The following is a 17,569-nucleotide window of genomic DNA, read 5'->3' on the forward strand; positions in this document are numbered from 1 at the left end:
ATGCGGATTTCGACTGTTTAAATTATCTATCCTCCCACTTTCCCTTTCTCGTTGTTGTGTTCAGACTAGACACCCATTTTTATCCTGATCCTATTTCTACTAAATTTGTCCCCAGTCTCCAGGCACCACTTCTTCTTCTTCTTCTTCTTCTTTTTCTTCTTCTTCTTCTAGCTCCGTTTCTAGGGTTATGTTTTCACTAATAAATCTCGCGCCTTTCCTGTAATGAATTCCTGTCCCAGACGGTCTGGATGATACTACCATTGGATTGGACAGATTTGATTTGATTTGCCGATTCCTCCTCGGGAATTCCCCAATGTAATGTGAGAATTTCTTTTTCTGTAGATTTCGTTTTGTTTCAACAATTGAATTTTGGGCAATAATGGCGACTCAGTCTAACACGGGGTTTCACAACCACTACTACCACCCCCACCACCACCACCACCACCACCATGCACAAGCGATATCCTTTGAATCGGGCACTGGATTATCGGAGATTATTACTCCCCCTGTCCCCGGGAACTACTATAATCACCACCACCGTGCCAGCACCAGCAACGCCTGCAGCCGCCATGGGATGCTCATAAATCCGAATATTGTAAATGTGAGTAACAACAGCCTCATGACGACGGCAGCTTCGCCGACAGCAGCTGGGAGTATGGTGTATTCGGGGGCTCCTCCTCCTCCGGGTGGGGCAGGAGGAGGAGGAGGAGGCGGAGCCGTTATTACCTCCTGCAGCAGCGGCAGCAATGATAATAGTCCCGGAAATTCGTTGGGGTCGCTTCTCCTGGATACCGTGCCTGGCCTCAAGCATGAAGCAGGCTTGGCTGTTGAGTGGTCTGTGGAGGAGCAGTACAAGCTCGAGGAAGGACTTGTCAAGTAGGTAGTCAGTTCCAGTCTTGATGCCACATTCTTACACAAGCACCCAACTATAGATGCAGTTTGTTTTCTTGGGCTTTTCCTTGTCACTCTTAGGTTTGATTGCCTTGGAGGTAGCATTTTGCAATTGTTTTGGTAGTTAAGTATTTCGTCCAGCATTTTTTTTTTTTAAAGCTAGCCTGTAGCTATATAGTCCCCTGGGATGTTCTAGAATGAGGATTTTCAGCACAGATGACAAACCAATAAGCTGATGCAGCGCGGGTAGGCGTTATAGTTCTCAACTTCTATGCGTAGATGTATACATTAATGGAGAAATCAAGGCTGTGAATAAGACAGGACGACCCTCTAGAACAAGATGAATGAGATCACCACAAATCTAGGATTGACATCTAGGCGCCTGGTAAAGTTGAGGAACCTATTCTGGAAATTTGGCTTCCAAAGCCACTTCTGTTCCATGTACCTCTAACCTGCCTAAATGTTGGAAAAATTTGTCCTTTCTTTGTCATAACCTTTGTTTTTAGTTGTAATTAAAAAGATTTACATTTCTTGCCAGCTACTAACTTGACTACTAAAGTTTATTGCCCTGCTCAACTTGGGAAACTAGTAGCAAAATCATGTTAACAGTTCTTGCTTGAGGCTATTACCTTTTAGTAGCAAATTTCATCAAGCAAGTACTCTTGGACTGGGCCATAGCTGGCAGAACTAAAATTATAGAGATTAAACCCAATCAATGAACCTTTCAAATAGGCATTTTGCATTCTGCTTTGGTTTTTTATAGTTTTTTAAACAACAGATGGAAGAGCGAGAATCAAATTTGATTCATTACAAAACCTTCACTTTTCATTAAAAATCAAGAAAAGATTTGGAATAGGGGCCATTTTTACAAATCCTCATGCTTGCTAGAATGAACTTAGTGATGGAGTCATTCTCATTAATACAAGGTATGAGTGCTGTGAAATTTCTAGTAACCCAAACATGTACAGTTCTTATCACCAAAGTCCTTACCTAACTGACTTCTGGCCTTTCTCATTGTTATTTTTAAGATGCTAATCTCATTGATTTTTTTTTTAATCCTTCATACAGTGTTGAATATCTCATGCATCAATTCCCCTTGGAATGAAGAGAGCTCCTTATTTTGCTTTACTTTGTTTCCCATGACCACAAGGAGCCTTAACAAACCTTTTGCCCCTTCCTATGGTTCCTTGCTTTGCCTTTTCAAGGAGCATGGATATATAGTTTGTGTTTAAAGTTGCTCTCATACTCTGGAAATCTCTGAAGTTGTCAAGACCAATGTACAAGAGTATCTTTTAATTTTTTTTGTAAGACAACTTATTGCCACTAGAAACCTTTATATGAATTTTGTCAGCACTTGAACTCTTAGTAACTATTTTGTTTCTGAATCTTTTTGCACTTAGTTCTAGAGATAACAGAAATGGACTTAGATCTCATATTAAAAAAAAGACTGAGAGAAAGAATTTTAACTTAAATCAAGACTATCACCTTTGGCTGAGTATAGATTGGCATGTAACTCAATCTGCCAAAATTAGATTTTTCTGAAAATACCTTTCTTGTATGACTAGCTTCTGGTCTTTCTGGAATCTTATGGCTACTTTCTTGCATCTCTACTTGAAATTCCAATTTTTGGTGGTTCATTTGTTGATCAAGCCATGGGTCAACCACTGAAGCTAATCTTTTTATTTATTTTTTTTTTAAATAGTGACTGCCTATACTACCTTCTTGTCACAGTTCACTTCAAGTACTTATGCCATCTGATGGTTAGCAGAATCTTTGGAGAAAGAATTAAACTTTGATTTATAGATGAAACTTTGATCTTAGGCAAAATATAGAAACAATCTTGAGTGGCTGTTTTTGAGAGCTTTCATGTTCTCAAAGTGTCAATTAAAAGTCCTCATCTTATTGAGTTTCATGTCCATTTTATCATTAATCTTGAGAATACATAGTCTGAGTTTCTTATCCTTTTTATCCTTCTCACCTAGCTGGAACTTGTCCCATATTGAGTTTGAGCTTCCTATAATGCCCTTTGAACTCAAATCCTGAAACGTTCTTGATAAAGACGCATTTTAGTGGTCATCTAAGTTAGGCCCATATTTATCTATGAATAAACTAACACTAGGGAAGTGGCAAGAAAACGAAAATCACTTTGATCCATGATCAAAGTTTGGCTTTTAGGCTAAACCAATAGAAAAGCTTGATAAAGGGGCAGTAACAGTGCACACCCTTGGTAGTTCTAGTAGAAAAAATAATAAGAAACAATTGTTTTATTAGATGTCAAAAACTCCATTACACATTCTAAACCTGAACACTTATAGATATGAATATATGACATAGGATCTAATGTAATTCAAATCTCTAACTAATCCTAAGCATCCTAATCTAATGGTTTCCTTTTTCTTGCTAAGACAATGGAAGTCAACCTTATTGTACTAATTTTAGAAAATTCATCCTGCAATGCAAACTGCATAAGTATCTTACACAATGTGCTCAGATATGCAGTAAATGAAGTGCCTAGTTGTTTTCAGGGTATTTTGACTTGGGCACCATTTGGATTGAAGGAAAGGAATGGAGAGGACTCTAGTGAAGAAAAGAAAGGAAAGTAGATGAAAGTGGAGTCCATCTATCTTGTTTGGATTAAATATGGAAGGAAATGAAAGGAAACACTAAAGATATTGTTTGAATTAGGAAAGGAAAAGAAAGGAAAAATATCACGTACTATTTACGATTTTGCCCATAATTTAACAAAGTCCAATATGTAAACCTATTTTAGGACACTCTCATGAAAATCTAATTAAAAATGATTGACATGTTTTAATTTGCTTTTTTCGGGAGAAGAAATTATAAAAAGTTAAAAATATAAAAAGAAATTTTATAAATGATAGAAAATATTCATAAAATAATTAATATTTGAAAATTTTCAGATATTACTAAAGAAAAAGAAATTAGAGCTTAGGTGGTAAGGTGGTGTGGAGAGTGTATGAAAGATATATTACTAGCTACTTTCAAAAGTTAGTCATCTGCTGCAAAGTATGAAACTATTGATTAGGGTTGGCAATTTATAGGGAACCAGGTTCTACTTGGATTGATTACACATTCTTGCCCGTTTAGTACCTTTAATAGGCTGTTGGCAAAGCATTTATGAGGTGCTGAGCTTGACCTTTCTGGGACTTTATGTGGGTAAATAAAATGTCTACTCTAAAACCTGTAAGTTAAGAAAATTAGTGGTGATGTTTGTTCAAAAGTGGCCATGTAATTTGAAAAATAGAAATGATGTTTTGGAGGTGTTAAAATAAAATATGAGCTTGAAGTTTTGTTCAATCCAAACAATTTTATTTTCATTTTTGAAAAAATGTGTTGATTATTTGTTTTTTGAATATTGTGATTTTCATCAAATAATTGCATCCCCCCCCCAATTTTTTTCTCCTGTTCTATGCTGTTACAATTTTTTTTTTAAGATTAGCAACTTTAGATATGATAACCATTTTCTTGGGAAATATGCAGATTTGCTGATGAGCCTAGTATAATGAAGTATATTAAGATTGCAGCTGTGCTTGGAGACAAAACCGTACGGGATGTTGCTTTGAGATGTAGGTGGATGATGGTGAGCTACTCAGTTCTTGCAGTTACTTCTGGCAATTAACAATCAAAGGGCAAACACGTGAAATTTAGTGGAATTGATTGGCCGATTATTATTTGTACTTTTCTTAGTTATACCCAGCATGATAAAATGACAAGTCTACATATTTAAAAGGAAATGCTTATATTAATATTATTTGGCAGAGAAAACGAAGAAAACAGGAAGACCATAATCTTGGGAAGAAAGTCAAAGATAGGAGGGTATGCTTGTCTGCACCTTATCTATTATCTAAATGTTGAATTGTGTAATGCAGTGAAACACTTTGATGTTGAGCCAGGGTGACCTATTTCCTATACTAAGACCTAGCATTAAGTTACCAAAGAACAATTTAGATTCCTGGAATGCATTACGGCAGTGAAAATTATGAAGTGCTCCTGCATTGAGATCTTAGGGATTTCTAATTTTTTCTTAGTATAGCAAATCTTGTGTCAATTTTGAACCCTGCAACTTTAGGAGGCTTCTAAAATAAAGTTAATTTTGCGGATGGAGTCATGGCAATGGGTTTTTCTAAATTTCCTAGATCATCTTCCAGACAACTTAAACATGTGTGATAAATAAAAGCACTAGACAATTAACTTCATTCCTTGACTCAACTTTTCTTTATATGAATCAAAGTGGTCTTCCCATTTACCGTGCTGTATTGCCACGAGACTTGAATTCTTCTTATACTTTACATGCCTCTTTCGCAGGTAGGTTAAATTTTTTAAACACTATCAGGTCCTAATAATTCTTTAATAGAAATCTTTTCTCACTGATGTTTCCTTCTGATGGTTCTTCAGGATAGGATGGAATCATGCTTAAAATCTACTACTTCTGCTTCACCAATGAACTTGGCTGCATATGTGGTTCCACTACAGCCTCGTGATCAGAGTGATTCTACATCTCCTAGTAAGCAATATAGCATAATGCATGTTTTTGTTTCTTGTAATTCAACTCCCGTAATTCAAAGAGAATGTAGGGGAGTTTAGACTATTTATGCAATCTGGACAAAGATGCAAGATTCATACATATTACTAATCCATTTGAAGTTAGAATATTATTTGGGAATAACTTGACTCCTTGAGCTCTAAAGAAGACTAATAATACTCAAACTGGAAGAAAACAGTGTGTAACTGGCCTCAGTTTCCCTTGTTTAGTAAGGAAGGGAAGGAGGAAGTCCAGCAAAAGAGGAGGGATTATATAAGCCTCCAGTTTTGACACTTTTGTTTTCAAAACTTTTTTTTTTTTCCCTTTTTGGTTTATCACCTAAACCAACTCTAAATTCTTGTATATTTTTTCCTTAAAAAATCTGGGACTGTTGGATTAATTTTGATAGTGATAGGCTTTTGATGCTTTGTCAGCATTGACAAATACTATGGAACCTGTTCAGTCATTTTCTGTGAGTGAAACATAACATCTATTTATTGTGTTAATGCGACAGTGCTTCTTGTCAGAGCATTGTGTTATAAATAAATCATAAAGGATGGCAAACATTTTTCTCCTACTTTTACTTTCACATCTACATATTTAGAGGGGAAAACTAAGGGAAAAGAGAAAGTAGCAGCACTATCAAATGTTCCCTTGAATAACAGATTGACAGTATTGCAATTCAAACTGGCAAAGAATGACATTATTTACATGGTGGTAGTTTTTGCCCGTCTCCCTTCGTTTTTTTGTGCAAACAAAATAGTGGTAAATCTGTAATTTTCATCCATGCGGGAACCATCTTTCCCTCCACCTGAGATTCTGATTTAGTTCCTTACAAATTTTCAGATGATACGGTTTTATTGATCTATTCATTTGATCTCAGTTTCAGCTTTAATTGGCACAACCAGACATCTCTTAGAAGAAAACAATCAGGCTCTTGGTCGGGTTTCAACTAATCTTGCCTCACTTGAGGTGATGTCTCCTAAGCCTTGTCTCTTTTCTTTTTGATAACTAATGAACTTTCTAACTACAGTGATAAAAAGAGAGAATTTATATCTCCTACACAAAAACAAGCCTAAAATAATATAAGCCCCAAGATCCACGTAAAGTATATAGAAATGACAGGTAGGATGTGCGAATAAAGTTTTAAATGACTGCCTCATAGAGATTTGAAGTTGGCACAAATTAGTATAAAACTGCATTGTGACGCAACAGTTCCATTTACAAATTCTTTCCTTTGTTCCTTTAAAAAATCTATGCACATATAACAGTTGTAGTTTACTGTATTTTTATCCTAGCATTCTGTCTCTTCCACTCCGCCCGTATAATTGACCACAAGAAAAGGGGAAAGCCCTTTCCACACCTTCCACGCGCTATAATCACTGCTGCCACTTGGCCTGATTCTACTAGCCTATACGTGAAACTTTGTTGTTATGAAAATTGCTCAGGGAACTTAATGTGGCTGATTCATGAGCAACTTCTCGTGTTCACAAGGTTTGAAATGATTGGATAAATGCATGTTTTTGGGGGTTCATTTTTGTCTTTCCTCTTCACTGAGCTATTAACAGCATTTCTATATTTCTGTCTAATTTGGTTTTGGAAACTTCAAGTTACTTAAGTAATATAATTCTGTTGGTTGTTCCTCCAAGATTTTTTGTTGGTTTTTAAGTAATGTGACAAAATCTTTCTGATGTTTCTCCTGAAAAATTTTGGGCGACCTGGTCAATGATGGCAAAACCTGGATAATGAAAACAACAGCTTAGACAAGGTGACCCATTTTTTAGCCTTAATAATATTTAATTGTGGGTTGTGGTTGGTTAAGATTGCAGAAATTGGAACTCAAATGATAAACAAAAGACTTAATAACCAAATGTAGGAGCAGCTAAACATTTCGAATTTGTGGTAAAATAAATGAAGAACAACTGTAACAAAACTAAAAAACGCAAATTCAGCTTAAGTTACTTGGACTCTCTAGTATCTGGAGATGAGCTTTCTTGATGTGAATGGTCAGATGGAGGTAGGTCTGCATCTAGTGGCATCAAGCTGGAACAGGTTTCCAGTAAACAGTATAAATGGATAAATGATGAATACGTGTACCATGAGGAGTATGTTCAGTGGAATTTTCTGAGTTTGTAAAAAGTTTGCACTTTTGTATTTTTTCTTTCTCTTGGCACACCGAAAGAGCTGGCCTTGCCTTTGTTAGCTGACATCTGATTGTAGCATATATCTACAGTTGCAGGATAACATTGATCTCTTTCTTCGGATAAGGAGTAATTTAACTTCAATTTTGAATGAGTATGTCTAACCTCTTTTAGATTCGAATCCTATTTAAATTGATCGCAAAAACTGTGTCCCTTGCATTTTCTTTGGTAACATGATGTTTTTGTGTTTCAATTTGGCTTGTTTTGCAGCATGAGGAATATGCCAGGAATAATGAGCCAAATGCCACCACTACCTGTATTTATTAACGAGGAACTTGCAGGTTCTACTTTCTCAAGTTCAACTCAGGTACAGTCAGCATGTTTCACTAGTTTGTTTTCTGTATGTAATTGCTAAGCATCTTAACCTTGCTCTTAGGCTGTGTGATGTGCTTCTTTCGATGATGTATGTTGTTTACTTTGATAGGCCAGATTGTTGTGCAATCCATGCAGGCATTTTTGTTCTTCATTTTTTCTACTTAGTTCATTCATATTATAGACAAACCTTGTGATTCATTACTACCCTTCAGTTTAATGCATTCTCGAATGAATCATTATTTGCCTGACCTGTCAGCTTGTTGGTTCTAATTGAAGTTTCAAGTGCTCATTGGAATATCTTGTTAAATCTTATTACTATTTCAGAATACACCTGTGATTGTCGTCTAGTAATTTGTGGTGTTGCTGCTAAGTGTACTGTGATTGGGTCACATTGATCATGCTGAAGCCTTTTTGAATGCTATGTTGTTTGCTTATTGTGCCTGTTGAAGGGGTAAAGGGGCATTCACTTTTTCAGAAGGAAGTTACATTTTTGTCTTGTTCTTGTCATTCTCCTTTCCTTGCATTTGTTTTGTAGAGGTGGTTGGACTGGAAAATTTCGGAATGGTTTTCAGTACTTTTCCCGTGGAAATTTTTTGAAATCGTAATACGATTTCTGTTCTTTTGGTTAACATGTTGTGTTCTACACCTTTCTAGATTAAGGTGGTTGAATATTCATTTGAATTTGTTTTTGATGATTTATACTTTGAAGTCAGTGGCATTTTTTTGGTGGGCAAACTGGTGTGTGGACTTCTCTTTGAATACTTTATTTGTTGACATTATCTCTCTGCAAAGCATATTGCTGCTATCTCATGGGTTGTGTAGCTTTGGAATGAGAAAATGTGTGATGAAAACTTGTGTCAATGTCTTGGCTATATGAACTATCTGAAAGCAGTAAATCATTGATGTGAATTCTGCTAGTTCACAACCTTATTCATTGGAGATCTTTTAGTTGTTCTTGATGCTGAATGTGGTGATGTATCTGTTTGCTGCCCTCTAGTGCATGATGATGATTGGCTCATCAAGCGGGATCCATCTGAAGCAGGAGCCGGGATGCTGATCAAGAACTCGGGAATTGAGCTCAGATATAGCTGATCTGTGCAAGTGCAGATATTGTTGTGCTGTAAATTCTGAAGCAGCTAGTGGGTCTGTCTGGCTTTCTTTATACATATTTATCGCCCCTTTTGGGTTCCCCAATAAGCTTATTTCTAGCGATCAATTTCGAAGCTAAATGCTTCCCGTACTCGATATTCAGACCGGCACAAGAGAAAAATAAGACGCAAGCTTATAGGTGCCTTTTCTTTTTTTTTTTCTTTTTTTTTGAGGTATGGGGCATTGGGGTTGCGAGAGGCATTAGGGAGCAGGAGCCTGTTCAGAAGATAACGTGGAAGATACGATACATGTCAATTTGTCTAACTTGTCTGTATAAATTATCTGAGCTAACAGCGACAATTTGGATCCCTGGTGCTGATTTCATGATTTATAGATAGGTGCATCGTTATTACATGCAGCTCCCTCGTCGTGTTATTTGCGCTTTCTTGGTCAAGTGAGTGCCTTGAACTTCATGAACAATAAAAATTTAGTGCAAATGCTAATCAGAAATGTTTGAAACAACAATAGGTGGGATTGTCCCTTCAGGAACATCGGATAAAATTGCAACTGTAGGTGCCATGAACGTACGCACTCATTTGGTTTGGCGGCCATGAAGTTGGGTAAGATTCTTCCAAAAACGTATCTGGTGAAGTTTATATATTTTTCCTTTGCATGTGAGAGATTGGATCTTTGTTGCATAGATATTTGGCTGCCTGAGGCTGAGGCTGAGTCTTCTTATCGATTATTAATGGAATTCAGAAGAGAATTTTTCTTAACTGGATGCTTGGTCAAATTATATATCTAATCATTTCTTTGGTGCATCAGACTGTCCAGGCAAAACCCAACTAATTTCCGTCCATTTTTAATTTTTTTTTCCTTTGCAGTTTATTCTTTGATTTGGCAAAGATAAGGTTGCAGAAAGCATTACATTTATTAACAAGGGTTAGGATTAGTTAAATTTAAAATGATTAATTATCTCTACCAATGAAAATTCAATTCTCAAAAAGGTGAAGAGTTAGACGGGAAAAATTTTTTACGGTGAATCATTTATACTCCATTATTAACAGAAATAACCCTCAAAATAATACAAAGGGTTCGAATTCAAAAAATACAATTTCTTCATTTTTCAAAAAACGATACATATAACTTCATATTGAGGAATTTCGTCAAGATGCTGAGAAATTCAACTTGTGTAACATGAAAAGTAATAATGGTAGAGCATGCAACTGATATTTATTCAAACAATTAAGCATTGTTGTGTAAGCATTATTCTGATCTTAGTTTTATTATTTCAATTATGCCCTTATTCATTAATTATTGAAGTTTCATATTATGCTTTTTTTAATTTGTTATGATGACCAAAATTCATTATATCATATACATATATTGATTTAGAAGAAAATAATGGTTGATGACAAGACAAAATATTAAACGTTAGATTAATAATCCCCTTCTACCCAAAAATTAGATTTATTACATTCTAATAATAGCAATGATTGTAGCTGTTAGGGAAAAAATTGTAACTTTAATGAAATTTGCCAATATGTCTCTTTGCATTCCATTTTCAGTTTTTTTATTTCCATTAAAAATTCTTGATTAGTTACAACCTAATTGAATTTTCAAATCGTCAAAAATATTACTATTCATACCAAAACAAGGTGCTCTTAGGACAATAGAATCTTTGTCGTTTGTGCTTTATGTCAGATTTTGCCAAAAAAAAAAAAAAAAAAACTCAATTATCTCTACCGATGAAATTTCACTTCTTAAAAAATTGAATAGTTAGATTGAAAAAAATTATATATGTTGGATCATTTACACTCCATTATTAACAGAAATAACACACAAAACAATAGAAAGAGTACTACAACTTCAAAGAATACCCATCTCTTCATTTTTTTTTAAAATGGTGCATATAACTTCATGTTGGGGAATTTCATCAAGATGCTGACAAATTCAGCTTATGTATTATGAAAAATAATAATTGTAGAGCATGCAACTGATATTTATGCAAATGAGTGTTTTCTATTTTATTTTATTTTTTACCCTCCCACCCCTCCTCACACCCTTTTCATCCTTAATTACAGAATTTGAACCCTAAATCTAATATCACAAAGAAGTCTAAGAGCCCTCCCCTGACTAGTAGGTCAATTCTAGTGGTTAGCAAATAATTAATTTTTACTTAGTGTGCAAATTTAGTGTTCATTCATCTTATTAAAAATCAAACAATTTAGGTGGTATTATCATAATTTGTTTGTTGTGGAAAAAAGAAAAAAAATGAAAGAAGTAACTAGAGGTATCGTTATTGTATATACAATTCAAAATATTGATGCTTATGTCAAATCATTTCACATTTGGTCAAAACTGTTAATTTTAAATTGAAAGAGACAAAATGTATCCTTATTTGTTAAAAATTCTATTGAGATTTTCTATGAATCTATAGATAATAACATTTTACGAATCCTTTTTTTTTTTTTTTTGCTTTTAAAATAATGGTTTTAAGGATAATTAATTAAAGAAGATGAAAAATTAAATAAAATAGAAAATAGAAAATATGCAAATACTAAATTTGTTAAAAATTTTCACAAATAAATTTTAATGTATAAGAAATGTTATACTTTATGATATTATAATCATATGCAAAGCATGTGACTTATCTATCATTTTATTGTGAAGACAGACTCGATATATATATAGTTCATCTTGGCAGCCATATATGTAATCACGTACATAATGCTATATCATTGTATATATATATATATGTGTGTGTATATCTCCACGAATTAAGTGGATGCACTTTCACAAGATTGATTCTATTGATTGTAGATCACTTAGATACCAAAAGGTTTGAGGCTTCCTCCTTTAATTGAATTGTTCTAATAATCTCGTACGTGCTATCAAACTATGACTTATTATAGAGGTTATTAATCCACTCAATAAACAATTAATGGTTAGAGCTTAGAAGAAGGACGGTTGAGTTGTTGGACACTCTTCTAAGAAGAATTGCATACTTCTATATATATCTTACAAGATATAAAAGTACCAAGCTCAAGTACTGTAGCAATTTGTGGTCCGGTTATTGCGGTAATTTTCATCAATTTGAGGGGCCTTTGGTTAGGGTGTCTTAGTGGGTTATTGCAGTAATTTACACCAATTTGAGGGCCCTTTGGTTACGGTGGTGCCAATAACTATTGTTCATTTGTTGGTAATTGAACGGAGCCAATAACTATTCTTCATTTGTTGGTGATTGGCTGATTGCATGGAGCCACATTAGACCGGTTATTGGTGTAATATTGACCATTTCAAGGAACTAATCGTTCCTAATTACAATTAGAAATATATGGTATAAAATCAAATAGGTGTAATATTAGCCACACTAGACCGGTTATTGGTGTAATATTGGCCAATTCAAGGAACTAATCGTTCCTAATTACAATTATAGTGTTAAAAAAATCAAAATTTCAATTCAAAATGAAAAATTTAACTAATTTAACTATACTTAAACTATTGACTAGCTAACTAATTTAACTATAATAAAATCAAAATTTGAATTCAAAATGAAAATTTTAACTAAATTAACTATGCTAAACTAAAACTATTGACTAGCTAATAGTAGATGATAATTAGAATTTAATTGAGTGTTGACTAGCTAATTAGAATTTAATTAGAATTTAACTAATTTAACTATACTAAAACTGATGACTAGCTAACTAATTTAACTATAATAAAATCAAATTTTGAATTCAAAATGAAAAATTTAACTAATTTAACTATACTAAAACTATTGACTAGCTAATAGTAGATGATAATTAGAATTCAATTGATTGTTAAAAAAAATCAGAATTTAACTATACTAACTTAGTTACTACCTAAGTTATTATATGAGCCTAAAAATTAGGATAACTCATAAAAAAAATTATAACATATCAACGGAACAATAAAAAATAAAACAAAATAATCCTTTCCAAATTATCAACAAAAACCATTTAGGCATGACAAACCTAATACAATTAATTATCTCCCCTATAAGTATATTTACTCCAGATTCAATAACACGTATATCATTATTATAGACAAATATTCGCACCACATGCACATGAATTTCCATTTGGATACCATTACATGCATTGCATTATAAACAGAACCCTAAAATTATACATGCTAAGCTTAAACCTAGCCATTGCCTTTTAGTGGGGCTTATTGAATCGGGTGCATGTGAGTGGGTGCTGTTGTCGGTGATTGCATGGCGCTATATTGTGTATATGGTGCGTTGAGTCATTGTCCAGCTGGCTGCTGCATGGTACGTTTGGTCATTGTTGAGCAAATGCTGGATTGATCCGAGGTCGCTGGGTGACTGTGATGTCAGTTTTAACTCTGTTGTTTTTCGCGTTCGGTTAGGCTATAGGGAGCTTTCTTCTCTTCTTTCTTTCTGGTTCTCTTCTATTTATTAGTTTTTTATTTTTTCTTTTGTATGTGTTGCCCCATAATAACTAAACCCTGTCACGCCATTGCATCAGTATTACCATACAACACTCTTCTCATAAATAACACCAAAATTATATATACATGTTAAACACAAACCTGGGCAGTGCCACGCCAATGCGTGGCACCCCAAAACTAGTATATATATATATATATATAAACGGTTCCCTTCCGCCCTTCAATCACTATAAGACTTTGAGTGAGAGTGACAGTATTGTAATTAGTTTGACAGAAGAAACTTCAAAGCTTAAACAACGTGAAATCTCATAAATTAACACCGACCGACTTCTTCTTGATATATACCAATGGAATCATAAGAAAACGCGGTTCCTGTACAAGTATATTCGATTCGACCATTTCATAAATATTTGGAGCTTCTTCTGATAATAATCAAAGTCAAAGATGGACCTCATTAATTAATCAGGCCTGAATAATTGACACAGTTTTTTTTTTTTTTTCTTCTGGGATTTGGTTTTATGATGATATTAAAAAAAAAAAAAAAAAAACAGACTTGGTCTAATAATTGGATGATTAGCATATATATATATAGATAATAACAGAAAGACATCAGCCTTCCTTGATCGACAATTGTCACAATTTGGAGTTTCCTCCTTTGTTTTGTTCCCCTTGTGCTCCCATGCCATTGCCATATATGATATATATAAATACCACCTCTTCTATCTTCATTTCCAGCATGCCTTAGATTTGTTTTAGCCAACTTTGTAGTTCATGAGTAATATATATAGCCAACTCCTAACATTAATTAGCTACTATATTTTTACACAAATATACTGCATAAGTTGAAGTTTGTCCAAATAAATACTCGAAAAAAAAAAATGATCGACTCCAACTCCAACTGCAACCCCCCTCTTCTTCAGGACTATGCACAACTCGTTCATAAACTGCAAAGCCATGTAGCAGTTGATCAATGTGAAGAAGAAGGGAATAAGATGATGATGATGGTGCAGGAGGAATGTGAACTACCCCTGATAGACCTCGGCGTGCTCATCACTAGTGAATCATCATCAGATGAAGCAAGCAAGCGTGAGTGCATGGCGAAAATCGCCATGGCATCGTCAGAATGGGGGTTTTTCCAAGTTGTCAACCACGGAGTGAGCTCTGAGCTGCTGCGAAAGATGAGGGAAGAACAGATTAAGCTGTTTCGGGCGCCCTTCGAGAAGAAAGCCTCGTATGCGCTGCTTAACAGTTCATACAGGTGGGGAACTCCGACAGCTACTTGTCCCAAGCAGTTCTCCTGGTCTGAGGCCTTCCATATTCCCCTCGCCAAGATTTCAGACCAAGCCTCTTATGGAGACTTCACCTCTTTAAGGTACTACTTAATAATTAGTCATTAATACATACATACATACATACATATATATATATATAGTAGGTACTAACTGCTAGCTAGTATGATTAATATTCTAGGCGTGCATGCATCCGTACCTCAAAACACAAATTCTTTATTCCACTGGCATCAATTCTTGCTCTTGGTACATATATATATATATATATATATATATATATATATAGAGATAGAGAGAGAGAGAGAATTCTGCAATGCAGTATATATAAACAGTAGTTAACCACCAGCCTTTGGACTGCTGACCACTACCAAAGCATTAAAGTTTGGTGGTGGTGGTGAACCCTTGCCTCTCACCAATTGTCATACATTAAAAGTGGCTTTGCTTAAAAAAAATTCAAGCGAGTGCGTTGAGTATTCCTTTGGTCCGGTGGCGGTTCAGTCCCTTTCGAGTTACTCTTGAGCCTCCTTATGTCCGTCTCCTCCCTTTAGTGTAGGATAAATTAGATTATACAACAGTTATCGTATCTGGAAAATATATATATATATATATATAAACAGTAGTTGACCTTATTTAGGCTGGAAAATTAATCATAAAACATAATGGAGCACATATGATTATGATTCTAGTATAATAACAAAATAGTTTTTCATCTACTATATACCTACACTGCGGACTCTTGTAATAATGTCAATAGTAGCATGCCAAGCCAGGTGGCCCATCAAAGATCCTGCTAACTAAACCCCATTAATTTCCTATGTAAAATTATATACATATCACTACATAAAGCTAAGTATAAAAAGGGTACACTTACACGTGCATAAATTTTTACATTACATATTTCTTCACTAGCTAGCTCTTATATTCAATCTAATTAATATCTGCTTTGTCCATGATTGATTGCTAAACATAATGGCATATTGGAAAATGAAAAAAAATCGTCGTGTATCGTTGGTGATGGATATATATTAGGCAGTAATTGAGTCTACTTGGGTGCACCGTAGGGAAGTGATGGTGGAATATGCAGAAGCAATGCAAGGAGTAGCCAAGCTATTGGCTGGAGTGCTGGCAATGAAGATGGGCAGTCCAAAGCAAGTTCTGGAAGAAATATGCGACGAAAACACATGCTTCCTTCGCTTGAATCGATATCCTGCCTGTCCAATTTCACCGGAGATTTTTGGCTTAGTACCCCACACGGATAGTGATTTTCTTACCATCCTTCATCAGGATGAAGTTGGCGGACTTCAACTCATGAAGGATTCCAAGTGGGTTGCTGTCAAACCCAACGCAGACGCACTCATTGTCAACATTGGAGATCTCTTCCAGGTACCATTTAGGTTAATTTCTAGAAACTTTGAAAACCATAAAAAAAAAAAAAAAAAAAAAAGTGTTTACATAGCTATCACAAGCCTGTGGTCGTGTACAAGTCACCTGAATTTGTTAGTTCAGCCAAATCTTTTTCTGTAGACTAAAGAACTTTGTCATTTTCAAGGTTGAATGAAATAGCTAGCAAGGGATGCCTAAAACAAAATTATAGCTGTTAATTAACAAAGGGCTGCTTTCCCCTGCCTCGATCATGGTCACAACTCAGAGATGCGGTCAGTCAGTCACTTTCGAGATTAGTACGTACTTATAATAATATTTCCATGAAAAACAAGCACACGAGAGATGATTGATTTGATGGGCTTTTTCATAGTGAGTGCTAGTTCATCTTGGAGTCATCAATAAAAAAAAACATTTATTTTTGGAATCTTGTGTCTGGCCATTTTTCGATTTTTTCTTCAAGCGCTGCCAAAACCCTACTTTTGGTCTGCAAGCTGCAGAGGTCCAATGTTTTTTTTTTTTTTTAATAATTATTGCTCTGTCCGAGTCATCCTATAACTACCTTTTGCCTTTGTTTTTTGTTCTCTTTCTGGGTTTTTCCAAAAAAAAAAATTGCATGAAAATTAACAAGATAACGAAAGCATGCAGGCATGCATGCATGGCAAGCGAGCAGGCGGGAACAGTCACTTTCCCAAGCAAATGACTAATATGATCAATGGAGAGGGTTGCGTTGGATGTTAAGGTGGAAAGGATCATAAGTAAATAGTTACGCATAAAAATTAACAAGATAACGAAAGCACGCAGACATGCACGGCAAGCGAGCGGGCAAGAACGGTCACTTTCCCAAGCAAATGACTAATATGATCAGTGGGGAGAGTTGCGTTGAATGTTAAGGTGGAAAGGATCATTGATAATGCCCTTTTTGAAAATTATTGTGTCCTTAATTTGGCCTAAGCTGCAGATTCTGAGTGACACACATATTACCTATACTTTATTGTTTTGTGGGGTAGCCAGTACTAATTTCTAGGAATGCATGCATGGGGGCGCATGGTGCAGGCTTGGAGCAATGATGCGTACAAGAGTGTAGAGCACAAAGTGATGGTGAAGCGGAAGGTGGAGAGATTCTCAATTGCGTATTTTCTGTGCCCTTCCTACGAATCTGAGATCGGCAGCTGCAAACGGGAGCCTTCTGCCTCTGTCTACAAGGCCTTCACGTTCGGCCAATACAGACACCAAGTCCGAGAAGATGTCAAATTCATCGGCCACAAAGTAGGCCTTTCCAGATTTCGAGTATAATAATTTAACTTTGGTATTTTATGTGCTTAATTTCTTTCGTATTTGTATTGATTTATTCTTTCTTTACTTGTCATTTGTTCTTATTACGAGATCCATGTCAAAGAATGAAGATGCAATTACATATAGTT

The 17,569-nt window shown here is 35.1% G+C and overlaps 2 protein-coding genes across 5 annotated transcripts; both read left to right on the forward strand.

Moving 5' to 3' along the window:
- Window positions 1-26: 26 nt before the first annotated feature.
- LOC113716746 (uncharacterized) lies at window positions 27-9,457 on the forward strand. Of its 4 annotated transcripts, none has more exons than XR_011822899.1 (8): window positions 27-876; window positions 4,393-4,492; window positions 4,672-4,728; window positions 5,308-5,416; window positions 6,318-6,406; window positions 6,883-6,928; window positions 7,668-7,729; window positions 7,846-7,900. XR_011822899.1 is itself a non-coding variant. In XM_027241165.2 (8 exons), exons 1-8 carry the CDS (start codon window positions 380-382, stop codon window positions 9,005-9,007), a joined length of 1,071 nt encoding a protein of 356 aa, XP_027096966.1. In that variant the 5' UTR covers window positions 30-379; the 3' UTR covers window positions 9,008-9,457. The 4 variants fall into 4 exon arrangements, 3 of the variants coding, with proteins under 3 accessions (XP_071926391.1, XP_027096966.1, XP_027096968.1); XM_027241165.2 differs by lacking the exon at window positions 6,883-6,928 and adding an exon at window positions 8,948-9,457 and having other exon boundaries at window positions 30-876; window positions 7,846-7,942; XM_072070290.1 differs by lacking the exons at window positions 6,883-6,928; window positions 7,668-7,729 and adding an exon at window positions 8,948-9,457 and having other exon boundaries at window positions 7,846-7,942.
- Window positions 9,458-14,354: 4,897 nt separating this feature from the next.
- LOC113717041 (gibberellin 2-beta-dioxygenase 8-like) lies at window positions 14,355-17,498 on the forward strand. The gene is made up of 3 exons (XM_027241689.2): window positions 14,355-14,848; window positions 15,827-16,148; window positions 17,202-17,498. Exons 1-3 carry the CDS (start codon window positions 14,355-14,357, stop codon window positions 17,439-17,441), a joined length of 1,056 nt encoding a protein of 351 aa, XP_027097490.1. The 3' UTR covers window positions 17,442-17,498.
- The last annotated feature ends 71 nt before the right edge of the window (window positions 17,499-17,569 follow it).

The sequence above is a fragment of the Coffea arabica genome, chromosome 11c (assembly GCF_036785885.1).
Source record: "Coffea arabica cultivar ET-39 chromosome 11c, Coffea Arabica ET-39 HiFi, whole genome shotgun sequence".
Classification (NCBI taxonomy): Eukaryota; Viridiplantae; Streptophyta; class Magnoliopsida; order Gentianales; family Rubiaceae; genus Coffea; species Coffea arabica.